The sequence below is a fragment of the Onychostruthus taczanowskii genome, unplaced genomic scaffold (genome assembly GCF_017590055.1).
Source record: "Onychostruthus taczanowskii isolate IOZ18803 unplaced genomic scaffold, ASM1759005v1 scaffold10, whole genome shotgun sequence".
NCBI lineage: Eukaryota > Metazoa > Chordata > Aves > Passeriformes > Passeridae > Onychostruthus > Onychostruthus taczanowskii.
The window spans coordinates 1,612,790-1,624,863 of NW_024496526.1; the positions used below are offsets into that span (position 1 = coordinate 1,612,790).

A 12,074-nucleotide genomic window follows, 5' to 3' on the forward strand; every position below is an offset into this window, starting at 1 on the left:
ATCAACACCCACACAGGAAAAAGCGAGTGTCCTCAAACACATCCCACACAGATCCATGCCAACACCCACACAATTCCATAGCGGAAGAGACAAATAACATTCCATAACAAAAGAGACACTGCCCCAGCACAGCCAGGCACAGATGCTTTCAGATGGGGCACAAAACAGGCTGGCAGCAAATGCCCAGCCGAGGAGCAGCTGCTAATCCTGCTGGGAAAGAGTTCCATGGGTTTGGCTGACTTGGGATGCAGATATTTCAAAAGAAGAGAACTGGGAGAAAAATGCTGCCAGGTGGAGGGACAGAGAAGAGGAGTGGGGGTGAAATCTGGATGTAGCTGTTCTCCCAGCACTAGCAGCAGAGCTTAGGGAAGGGCTGAGTTAAGTTTCTGTTTTATCCCTGCTGTGTTTGTTAACAGAGCAGGAGCTGTGCCGTGTCTCTCTCACTACGCTCCATGGATTTGCCTTCCCCAGCCTGCTCTGCCAATGCAGCTGCTCGCAAATATGGGAGCACAATGAATCACTCCATTGCTCACTCGTCTTTCACTCTCAATAGCACATGCCATTTCCACTCCTTCTGAATAAAAATGTATGCAGATTTGGGCAACACAAAAAGAGTTGAGCACAGCTCGCTTTTTACTAGTCTGGAAAGAGTTACATGTAGAGGAGAACAGGGAATTAACATTAGGATTTCTGTGCTGAACATCAGCCCAGGGGTACGTTTCCCAAATTGCTTTCCAACAGAGAACAAAACGGAAACAATTTGGAAAATCCACCTACCCCAGTCCCAAAATGCCTGTTCTCCACCTGGTAAGCAGCTCAACTCTCACCTGGGGGAGCACTGATGCCTTGAAGCGAGGAGTGAAATGCCGGTAGGAATCTGGGCGGATGCAACACTGGGACTTGGGAGTTCTGGTCGCCTTCCTGGGCTCTGCCACACAAAGGAGAAAATGGTACCCATGGGATGCTGCTCCTGGGAAGGGTTTGGAAGCAGCAGCCAGGCTGTGGCTTGCTTCTATTCAGGTGCTGTGCACGTGTGAACACACACGAGGCAAAAAGCAAACTGCAGTGTCACATGTAGCATATCCCAAGTGGGGAGGGACCCACAAGGATTGTGAGTCCAACCCCTGGCCCTGCGCAGACACCCCAACAATCCCACCCTGCACCTCAGAGCATCTTCCAGGTGTTCCTGGAGCTCTGGCAGCCATGCCCATTCCCTGGGGAGCCTGTTCAATCAATGCCCAGCACCCTCTGGGGGAGGAACCTTTTCCTGATATCCAGCCTGACCCTCCCTGACTCAGCTCCAGCCATTCCCTGGGTCAGTTCCTTTCCCACTTCTGGCATTGTATCTGAACAATTTAGACTACAGTATGCACCAGCCATTTCACTTGTAACTGTTCTAACCAGAATCTTCTCAAAGCTGTCTAAAATTCAAAGTTACTAAGACATAAACTGTACTAAAATAAGAAAGAAGCTAAAAACTGAATTCCAAGACCACAAGAAAGAGATAACAAAGAACTGTAAACCACCTAAACTATAACAAATCACATATTCTGAAAAGTACATACAAAACACATAGACAAACAAAAACACCAATAAAAAATATGTTATCAGTAGAGTTAGAATATATAAATAATACTTAATGTAAACAATAAAGTTTATTTTTTAATCATATTAATTAGTTATCAAAGAATCCTAAATTTCCCACACCCACTCAGCCACACCACACTGCAAACAGCCTAAGGACACCCACACCTCGTGCTCGGGGCATCCCAGTGAAGCCATGAGCCCCACAGCTCCAGGACTGTAACAGGAACATTTGGGGCAGTTTTATTCTGAGGCTTTCCAACAAGTCCTGAGCACTGGCAGCTGCCTGCTCCTGGCAGGTTGCCACACACCACTGCAGCTCCCAGGCTGTGCAGCTATTAATAGAGCCATTGGGAGCTTTAATTGCAGCTGGATTTAATGGGATGTGCCACTCAGAGATGATACTGGCTCCAGGCTGAAGACAGGCTTCTGGTGTGCCCAGAAGCAGCAGCAGGGAAAGAGCCAGGAAAACGAGCAGTTTTAGGGATCAGTGCCTCCCTAAAAGGCACTGATCCAGATTCAGAGCCTCCCTAACACTGACTTCCCTTGGAAGGTCATGCCCAAGGGAAAACTCCTCAGGAACACGTTGCAGCCTTTCACCTCACAGCTCAAAGCACGTGTCTGGGTCTCTCTGCCCCATAATAATAATGATCTTTCTTTGGTTTTGGGGGATAGACCAAGCTGCCATGCAGGCCTGCAGCTGCAGTACAAACTGGCAATACCCCTGATTTACCGTCTGCTGGTTTTTCAGGAGACCTCGAGCTCTCCTGCCTCACTTTGGGCCTCACAACAGGCTCCTCATTCCCATCTGATTCCACCACAATGACTGAGGCTTCTCTGTGCTCCTTTGCCACCTTCCTGCTGCTGCCTGGCAGATCTGCTTCCTCCTCCCTGTCCGACTCAGAGGAAATACCTGGGGAGAGAAATCGGCGGGAAGATGGAGCCATCCATGTCCTTCCGGACCACTTCCCGTGTGCCCGACCCCTTGACTTCCAGTGTCACTCCCCTGCTCTGTGGAACAGCTCAGCTGTTAGGGTGGAGGGCAAAGCAGACAATACCTACAGGAATACCAACAAGGTGTTTAGCACAGTCAGAGAGGCTGTGCCAGCAGCTCATGGAGGACGGCAGAGGATAAAGGGGTGCTGAACCCCAGCTAAGGGGAAGGAATGGCAGACTGGTCTGCCAGAAGGGGTCACAGGTAGGTATGGCTCCAAGGATGCTGCTGAACTAGGCAAAATTTTCCTAAAACAAGGTTAATTTTCCCCTTTCCTGCAAGCAGTTCCTCTTACTTTGAAATCCTGCTGGGTGAACAGAGCTGATATCCAGACACGGTGGGGAGGACAGCAATGGACGAGGCACTGTCTGCCGAGGGGTCTCAGAGCCATCCTTGGGCTTCTCAGAGCTGCTGTCTGGGAAAGAAAAGGGCTTGGTGTCACTTCCTTCAGCCCATGCTCTTCTCATCCTTCTGGATGGTGACACCTCAGCTTTCCAGCTTCCATAGAAGCCACTTCTCTGAGTTTTAAGACAGGGACAGAGAGAGAGTGACAATGACGGAAAAAGAAGACAGAGAAGATTGGAGCAGAGGAAGATAGATGGCAAAAGGTGAAAATCTACCAGGAAGCCCAGAGTGGCTCTGCTCAGAACATCCCCACCTAGGCAGACTGAGAGGTGCTGCCAATTAATTTGAGATTGTCCCTCAAGGCTAATTAGCAGGTTTGCCCCCCACTACATGACTCCCTCAGGGAAGGAACCATCCCCTCAAATCCCTACCCTCTGGAAAAGCTGCCAGCACAACCCATGGGAAGAGGCAAACTCACCTGGCCTCAGCACCACAGTGGACGCGGGGGAAAGAGCCCTGGGAAGGTGAGGAGACTGGAGTCACACAGGGATGGGGCAGGGAGAGGGGACACAGACAGGCACTGCCAGCACCATTACCTGGCTGGGGATGACTTGACTGGAGGTGGAGCTAGGAAATCCCAGAGGAAGATGGCATCCCCAACGCTGATGACGTGCTCTTGGTTTGGGGTGAAGGCGACTTGGTGCACGGGCTCCGAGTGGCCAATGAACACCTGGGAGAGAGCACGCCTTGAATCCCCATCACCCCCGTCAGGATGGCGTTACTCCACTCCCTGTCCTGCACAGCCAGGGTCTACAAGCCTCAGCAGAGGTTCCAGAAGAGGATCTATCACACCTACAGTTCTCACACCTGTGGGCTGATCTACCTGGGTCTGACCTCCAACACACTCACTTGGGGAAGGAAGCAAAAGCTGAAGAGTCCAAAGTCTTATCCTGCCTCTGAAGCCTTGGGTGAACAAATTTCCTCTCCATTTTCTCTCTCTGTCCCTAACACAGAGCTATAACCTACTTCTGTCCTTCGCAGAGGCTCTCACTGGGGTGCTCTGTCTGCCCCAGCCTGTGCCCACTGCTGGGCACTGTTACAGTGTGGGATTGGGGCTGCATTTCTCTGCTGGGCAAACTGGGACTGGGGACACTGGGCCAGGTCATACAGAGCCCATTTGCTGCTCCCTTCTGTGGGGATTCAGCATTGCAGCACCAGCCCTTCCCCCCCTGGGTGGGCAGTACCTGGAAGTTGATGTTGAAGCGCATCCGGTAGTCCCACACTTTGATGACCTTGTCACCAGCAGTGAGCAGGTACTGGCCATCCTTGCTCAGTGCCAAGGAGGAACAGCTCAGCTTGTGCACAGGGGACACCTGAGGACAAGAAATGGCACCAGCAGCCTTAGCTGAGCTGGTTCATAGCCTTATTTACACTTCAGCAAGAGAACAGTAGTGTGACAGTGTGGAAAACAAGGACAAGCTCGGCTCACCCTGAGCACGAGCACACTGGGACAGCAGCAGGCTTCTCACTTGTGTTGCTTTGAAGCCTGTGAGCTCCAGGAGGAGTTTTTCTCTCATTTAACCTCCCAGAGAGACAAGAAGTGCCCAGCCCCCACAGGAGACCTGGTGGATGAATTTCAGTGTCCTACCTCTCGCACCAGCCGTCCGGTTTTTGCATCAAGCACAAGGATTTTATTGGAAGAAGTGGATACCAGGAGCTCGCCCTGAGGCACAGGACCAAAGCAGACCTTCACTGCAGAGTCCAAGATGGTGCTGTGCAGGTCCAGGATGCTGATGTCCACCCTCAGCAGCTGTGGAACAAAAAGCCACTGAACAACCACTGCAGGAACCTCAGGATTGCTCCCGTGCTCCTAACACGAGGATATGGAGCCCCCTGGACCCTTCCCTTCCCACTTAATGAGGGGCTGCAGGTCCAGACAGTGCCCAGGAGAGCAGGTCAAGAGAGAGGTGAGAGCTGACAGCCTCCACAGCATCTCTCCAAATTATCTTTCTAGAAGATAATGAAGGCAGAGGAGAAGAAACATTGAATTTGTTATTTCTGTCTCATAGAAGGGAAAACAGGGAGCTCACTGTCAGCCCCACGCCCTGATCCACCTCCCTGGATGCTGCCTGTGGAGTTTCCAGGGGACAGCCCTGTCCCCAGGAGTGAGGGGACTCTGCTGGGTACCTCATCGAGTGAGCAGGCCTCCATCACTGTCACCACGTACTTGGAGGGCCCCACGAAGGCCAGCAGGCGACTGTCCCCACTGACCACCAGAGTGTCCACGCCACTCCCAGCATCCCGGGCCACCACATTGCCTGGGGGACACAGCAAGAGAGTGAGGAGCAGCAAAGCCCACTCTGATGGCGCTGCTGAGCAGCAGCTGCAGCTTCTCCTGCAGCCTGAGAAAAAAGCAACCTGTGCTGTAGGAGATGCTACAAATTTTATTTACACACCCAGAGTGTGCAGTGAACCTCCTCAAAAACAAGGTTGTGATGCACAGCTTGTTGCCTGAGTGAGCATGCAGAGTTTTCAAGGAGAGCACAACAAAGTCAAAGGAAAAAAATTGATTTTAGGGCTTATTTTTTAGTTTTACAAGAGGCTGTGATGAGGAGCTCTGTGAGATCTCAGCTGCAGCCTGGGTGTCTGAACCCAGAGCAGAATGAGGTCAGTGCTGAACACCACCACACTGATGTCAGTCCAGAGGGCAGAGAGACCCAGAGGTCTGAAAATCACAGAAATTATAGCAATTCTCTGTATTTATTTCATGACCATAATTCCACTGTTCTGTCCCTGGAACGTGACCAGGCAGCAAACACAATTTCAGAGCAGAGGCACCACGTGAAGGTCCAGCTGTGCACTGACACCAAACCTGGGTTATTTTGGATGAATTCCCTGATTCCTTCAACCCCCGTTCCTTCTCCTGCACACCTCCTGGGGCAGGTTTCTCCTCTTTGTGCAACATTGCACCGTATAAAAATGAAGGAGTTCCCTTTCCCTGCCCAAGCTTGTGCTGTCACAACTCATTTCCAAAGTGTACATTAAATGTGACACTAATTTTTCCAAACTGCCTTGCCCCTGCCCTGCCTGCAGCTCTCCACCAGCTCCATTCACCAGGACAGAGCAGCTCTGCTGCAGGCAGGATTAGGGCAACAATCCACTTCAAACAAATTAAATTGCACATGCACAGAATGGAAAGAGTCAGGGCTTGGGCATGAATAAATCTCTGTGACCCCAGCACATGAATGAAATCATCAGACCAGCAGGATGAGAGGGTTTGAACCAGAACAGGTAGGGAAGGGCTGGCAGTCACTGGGGTTTGCTCACACAGTCGGTACAAACAGAAATCACAGAATCATTAAGGTTGGGAAAGCCATCTAAGGTCATCAAGTCCACTAAAACATGTCCCCAAGTGCCACATCCACACATCTTTTAAATCCCTCCAGGGATGGTGACTCCACCACTGCCCTGGGCAGCTGTGACAGTGCCTGACAACCTTTCCAAGAAAAAAATTTTCCCATGACCAAATCTAAACCTCCCCTGGCACTTGAGGCCATTTCCCCTTGTACTGTCCCTGTTCCCTGGGAGCAGAGCCCAACCCCTCCAGCTGTCCCCTCCTGTCAGGAGTTGTGCAGAGCCACAAGGTCCCCCCTGAGCCTCCTTTTCTCCAGGCTGAGCCCCTTTCCAGTTCCCTCAGCTGCTCCTGGTGCTCCAGTCCCTTCCCCAGCTCTGTTTCCCTCTCTGGACAAGCTCCAGCCCCTCCATGTCTGTGTTGTGAGGGGCCCAGAACTGACCCCCGGGACTGGAGGTGCCCCAGCAATGCCCAGTGCAGGGGGAAATGACAAAGCTCAGAAAGTCCATTGGGAAATATCACTCCAAGCAGGCTAAGTTTGGGCTGGCTCTGGTGTCAGGATGTCTGTGCTAACACAGAAAAAGAAGAAAGGCAATCCCAACCCCAAAGTCTTACCCAGGACTCTCAAAACCTGGACTTTCCGTGCCACAAGTCCATACAGAGCCAGAGTTCCCTGCAAGCAGGAGCTGAACATCAAATTGCCATCTGGAGAGAAGGTCAGCCCGGTGACCGCAGTGCGGTGCTGCCTGAAAGAGGGCAGAGGACGTGGGAAAAGGGAAGAGAAGAAGGAATCAACAGAGGGAACAGTGGTGATGTTGAGTGCAACATAGTGAAGAACCCAAGAGGATAAATTTACCAGGAGCAGAGCAGGACCCTGCTGTGCTCACCCCTGTAGCAGCCCAGGACAAGCAACATTCCGAATTGTCAGAAAACCGAGCAGCAAGCGCAGGCTCCAGCCTGGATGAAACCTGCTCCTTCTCCCTTTGGGCTATCCTCCAAATCAGCCACACTGAGGCTCACAAGGGCTACCTGCCAGCTGCTCTCTAGCAGCTCTTTCCTCCTGCTCTCCACTGGGAAGTCACAAAGAAAGCCCTCGTGGTTTTCACAGCTTGGGCTTTCACCACCTGGAGCCTCGGCACAGCAGGATCTGCCCAACCCCACCCAGACTGGGACCTGAGGCTTGTGGAGCTCCCTGAGTGTCACTGTGGCTCTGTCTCATCACCATGACACCCAGTTAGACCCCGTGGAGCTCCCACTTCACTCACTTGTGCTCCAGCAGGAGGTCAGAGGCAGCCAGGCTGAAGATCCTCACCACCCCGCTGTCGAAGCCACAAGCCAGCATCTTCCAGAAGGGGTGGAAGGCCACAGTACAGGGAGTTTCCTCTGCAGCTGAGAAGTCATACAGCTGCAGGGAAGAGACACCACAGGCATGAAGCTGGAGAGGACTGGAGCTGCAGCTGGACCTAACAACTGATCAGCCCCACATCCCCACCATGAGCATGTCCCTGCTCCTGCCTGGATGGATCCAAAGCCCACTGAAGTCCTGGGTCTTTGGGCACTCAGATAAAGCCCTTGGGTTTTATGGTTTGTGCTAAAAAACATTCTTCAAAAGATGGAGGAAAAGGAAATAGTTTTGTCAAACAATACCTCAGAACTCTGTACTTCCAAAGGGTCTCTTGCCCATGGTACCCCTCACGCTCCAGGGAGGGCTCCTGAACCGTGGGGCTTTGCTAACTGGACCAAACAGAGACCAGGGAGACTCTTAATAAAGCTGAGACAGCACCTCCCCTGTCTGACCCACCTGCTGCGTGGAGGCGAGGTCCCACACTCGGATGGTGCTGTCCTGGGACACTGTTGCTATCTGCTGCCACTTCCCCTCCACCGAGAAGCCCAGCACAGAGCCCTCGTGGGAGCGCATCAGCGTGTTGTAGTCCCGGGCCTGGACATCCAGGTAGCCCAGGCTCCCAGCAGCTGTCGTGGACAGGACTTTGTGGCTGTCTGGGCTGATGCAGACAGAACTCACTGAAGCCTCATGCTCTGGGAAAGACACAGGAGTCAACAAATCCTCTGGAAAAGGAGCACCTGGAACACAGCTACAGACCCACATTTAGGAAAGCAGTGCCCATGACCCAAAGACTGAATGCTTGCAGGTGTGAGTTGTGACAGATTAGAGAGATTAGTCTCTGCCCTTCCTAACGTCCCTGGCTCTGCTCTGCTGTAATGGTGATTGTTTCAACATCAAGGACTGCTCAACTTCTCCCTAATTTTTCATGGACAGATGAGCCATGGCTAGAAAGGGACAGAAATCAAGATGGAAGGTCTGTTGTCCCCCAGGAAGTCCTGCCTTTCTCCTATGAGTTACAAGAATAAACATGAATAATTGCCACTGAAGACTTCCAAGGCAGTCAGCCCTGGAGGCAGCACAGATAACACAGCCCTGACTCATGAGCATTGCTGTGGGAGCTGTGGCAGTGGAGCTCTGGATCTGCAGCAGGAGATGTGGAGCTCAGAAGCACCACTCCCATCTCTACTCACCTGCCTCTAGGACAGCAGCTGAGAAGTCCAGTAGCCACAGCCTCACGTAGCCATCCTCTGATCCCGTGGCACAGAAGGTCGAGGACATGCTGATACTGTTTATAGCAATCCCAGGGCCTGGAAACCCAAAAAACAACAGTTCCTTATACAGGTGAAACAAGAAAACTCAGTCTGAGAGGGGACCCATCCAAAAGCTGACGCTGGTAGTCCACCCACACCCAGCTGGAGCCTGAGGAGGATGCAAGAACCCCACAGTGACAGGCAGAACAGGCTGAAGGGTCTCAGCCAGCCCTACTCAGGGCTCCAAACTCCTCTTTACCAGTGTGAAACTCTTGCCAGGCACAGAAGATTCCTACCTCTGCCACATTTTTGCCCCAAACAGGATTCTGTAGCAAAGGATATCCCAGATTAACTGCCTGAGGTACAAACCCTTTCACTGCCCTGTCCCAAAGCCTCTCTGCACAAGGGAGATACAGATCCACAGACTGGGAGGTTTTGATTCAGAGAATCACTAAGACTGGAAGCATCACTGAGCCCAATTATTATCCCCCCCACTAGCCCATGTCCCCAGGTGCCACACACAGGTGCCAGCACAGGCTTTTTGAACATTTCCAGGGATAGAATGGGCAGCTTGTTTCAATGCCTTACCACACTTTCAGTCACGAAATTTTCCCCAATATTCAACCTAAATTCAGGTATAAAGGCCATAAGTCAGAGCCAGCACTGAGACCAGGAGGCACCAAGGACTTTGTTTCATCTCCTCTTGGGCCCTTTCTTGCCCATGAAGTGGGAACTGCAGTTGCAGACCTCTCAAAGGCCACATTATAGATTAATTAGCTCAATTTGCCAAAGCAAACTATGCACTAAGTTTTAAGATATCAGAGCAATCACACTTGAAAGTGAATTCTTCCTGCTGTTCAAGTTAATGGAAGAGCTGAAAGTTGGTCTACTTAACGTAGAGCAACAAAGATTCCCCGAACGCTCCGCACCAGCTGAATAATGAAAAAATCCCCAAATTCATCTTTTTCGTTAATCTTAGCTCTTTTTCCATCTTTCCATTAAGCCTCCCATCAGCAAATGAAGACCTTGTCTCATGCTTCTAAAAGTAGTGTTTCTCTGAAAGTGCAATCAGCATTTAAAATGCTAAAATCTTCCTTAAAACGATTCTTTGCTGTACTAAGGAAGATTATTTGCAGTCCTTAAGAGGCAAATAGCAATGATCTAAACAACCCCAAAATAATCCTTCAACTGTAGGTAAAGAGCTGCTTGGTTTGAGCAGATTTCTAACCCCGATGGTGGTGGAGGTGGTCCCTGGTTGTTGGTCCCCCTCTCCCTGCCTGCTGCTGCTCCTACCTGAGCTGCTCCTGTTCCCACCTGAGCTGCTCCTGTTCCCACCTGAGCTGCTCCCTGCCTGTTCCTGTTCCCACCTGAGCTGATCCCTGCCTGCTCCTGTTCTCACATGAGCTGTTCCCACCTGAGCTGCTCCCTGCCTGCTCCTGTTCCCACCTGAGCTGATCCCTGGCTGTTCCTGTTCCCACCTGAGCTGCTCCCTGCCTGCTCCTGCCCGTCCCCCTGGGGCTGTGCAGGCAGCAGGCGCCGTGCACTCCGCACACAGACATTCTTGTAGTCCACCTCCAGTACATGGCCACTCCTGCTGCACACAAAGCTGTGGAAAAAAAACAGGAGAGACTTGCTTTTAGTAAAAAAATACCTTGGTTTACCTTGTTTGTGTAAAGCAATCCCGGCCCACAAGTAATATAAGAAGTCAACAAGGTGTCCAAGTGTTCCACACTGCTTTTAGTAAAAAAATACCTTGGTTTACCTTGTTTGTGTAAAGCAATCCTGGCTCACAAGTAATATAAGTCAATAAGGTGTCCAAGTGTTCCACACACTTCCAAAGAAGTCAGAGCTTCCTATTTAGTTTCCTGACCCTTTGGAATAGAAATTAGCAAAAGAGCTAAAAGCTTGACATAAACTCCAGAAAGAAGCCTCTCCCTGTCACAGGCTGGCTGAGCTGACAGCTCTGGCTTTGTGGCACAACATGGGGTGGCAACAAAGGTCTGGTTTTGATGATTAAAATAAAACAACAAAGTGTGTATGCAAGAGGATGTGTACCAGGCTCCTCCCACTGACCCAGGAATCCAACAGAGAGCTTCAGGTGGGGAGAGACTCACTAAATGTGGCACAACAGCAGCATGGCAAGAGGAAAGAGGCTGTTCTACGAGCAGCCAAACCACTTTTGGGAGGTGACACGTGCAGAGTGGGAAGAGCCTCTCCCAGCTCCAGAGGGCCGCTGTATTTTGAGGGAGAAGCCCAGCAAAGCGCCGCGGTGGAGGGGAAGGCAAATGCCACCAGGGAGAGCTGCAGAGCTCCCTCCTGCCGGGCTGCCAGGGACAGGTGACAGTGACAGGCTGTAAGGTCTGAAGGTTCCCTCATTTGCCTCACGACCATTGCAAAGACAGAGACCAAGACCCTGAGGACCCTGACCGGAGTTCTGGCCTGGCTGAGGTGGATGCTCGCCTAGTGATTGTTTGCAGCTGTGTTTGCAGCTCCACCATGGTACACTGCTTCCAGCAGGGCCTGGCAAGGAGCGGCTTGATACCCGCTCATCACAATAGCCCAGGAATTTCCCCACCTCTTGGCTAAATGAACTTTCTGGGATAACTTTGGTCACAGACAATCCCTCATCTGCCTCGTGACCACCATGACAGGTGGAGATTCAAGCCCCCTCCCAAGGACTGAGACCCCTATAATTCTGACACAGGGGGCTGGCCTGACTGAAGAGAGACGTTTGCCAAGTGCTGCCTACAGGTGTGTTCCCTGCACCAAGAAACCAGTCCTGATACAATGGGTCCCACTCACTGCTGAGACTGACTTACCCTGTTTCGGAACATGGACTGTCTGTACCCATTTTCAATAAACTCATCCTCCATTGTCTTTTACATGTCCCCCCCTCGGCAGAGGTCTATAAAAGATCCCTGAATTAACCAAGACTTTGAGATTCTCCCCGATGTCACAAGACGGATCTATTGGCTGGACCACGAGGATTTTGTCTCTCTGTTGGTAGCTATACCCCTTCCCCTCTTTCTCTCTTTTATTCTCCTTTCTAATCCTTCTATGGCATTTGCTGTGGGCACTCAATAAAAGGTGCACTTGTTTTGATTAATACTGAAATCCCCTCCGTGTTGTTTTTGCACTGTGAGATCAGTTAATGAACCATCATGACCCCCGTTTGTACCAGGAATCATGACACAAGTCCTTACA

General features: G+C 51.3%; 1 protein-coding gene across 2 annotated transcripts in view; it reads right to left on the reverse strand.

Annotated features, from left to right (window-relative positions):
• Nucleotides 1-12,074, reverse strand: part of LOC121336899 (mitochondrial Rho GTPase 2) — a 47,301-nt gene that overhangs the window by 24,643 nt on the left and 10,584 nt on the right. For both annotated transcript variants that reach the window (XM_041406550.1, XM_041406515.1), the window contains exons 15-27: nucleotides 10,349-10,476; nucleotides 8,811-8,927; nucleotides 8,077-8,312; nucleotides 7,541-7,680; nucleotides 6,891-7,021; nucleotides 5,111-5,241; nucleotides 4,572-4,733; nucleotides 4,168-4,296; nucleotides 3,520-3,653; nucleotides 3,402-3,439; nucleotides 2,874-2,993; nucleotides 2,318-2,497; nucleotides 828-928 (exon numbers count right to left, since the gene is read on the reverse strand). In XM_041406550.1, the coding sequence (XP_041262484.1) occupies nucleotides 828-928; nucleotides 2,318-2,497; nucleotides 2,874-2,993; nucleotides 3,402-3,439; nucleotides 3,520-3,653; nucleotides 4,168-4,296; nucleotides 4,572-4,733; nucleotides 5,111-5,241; nucleotides 6,891-7,021; nucleotides 7,541-7,680; nucleotides 8,077-8,312; nucleotides 8,811-8,927; nucleotides 10,349-10,476 (1,747 nt within the window). The remainder of the gene's footprint in view (nucleotides 1-827; nucleotides 929-2,317; nucleotides 2,498-2,873; nucleotides 2,994-3,401; nucleotides 3,440-3,519; nucleotides 3,654-4,167; nucleotides 4,297-4,571; nucleotides 4,734-5,110; nucleotides 5,242-6,890; nucleotides 7,022-7,540; nucleotides 7,681-8,076; nucleotides 8,313-8,810; nucleotides 8,928-10,348; nucleotides 10,477-12,074) is intronic.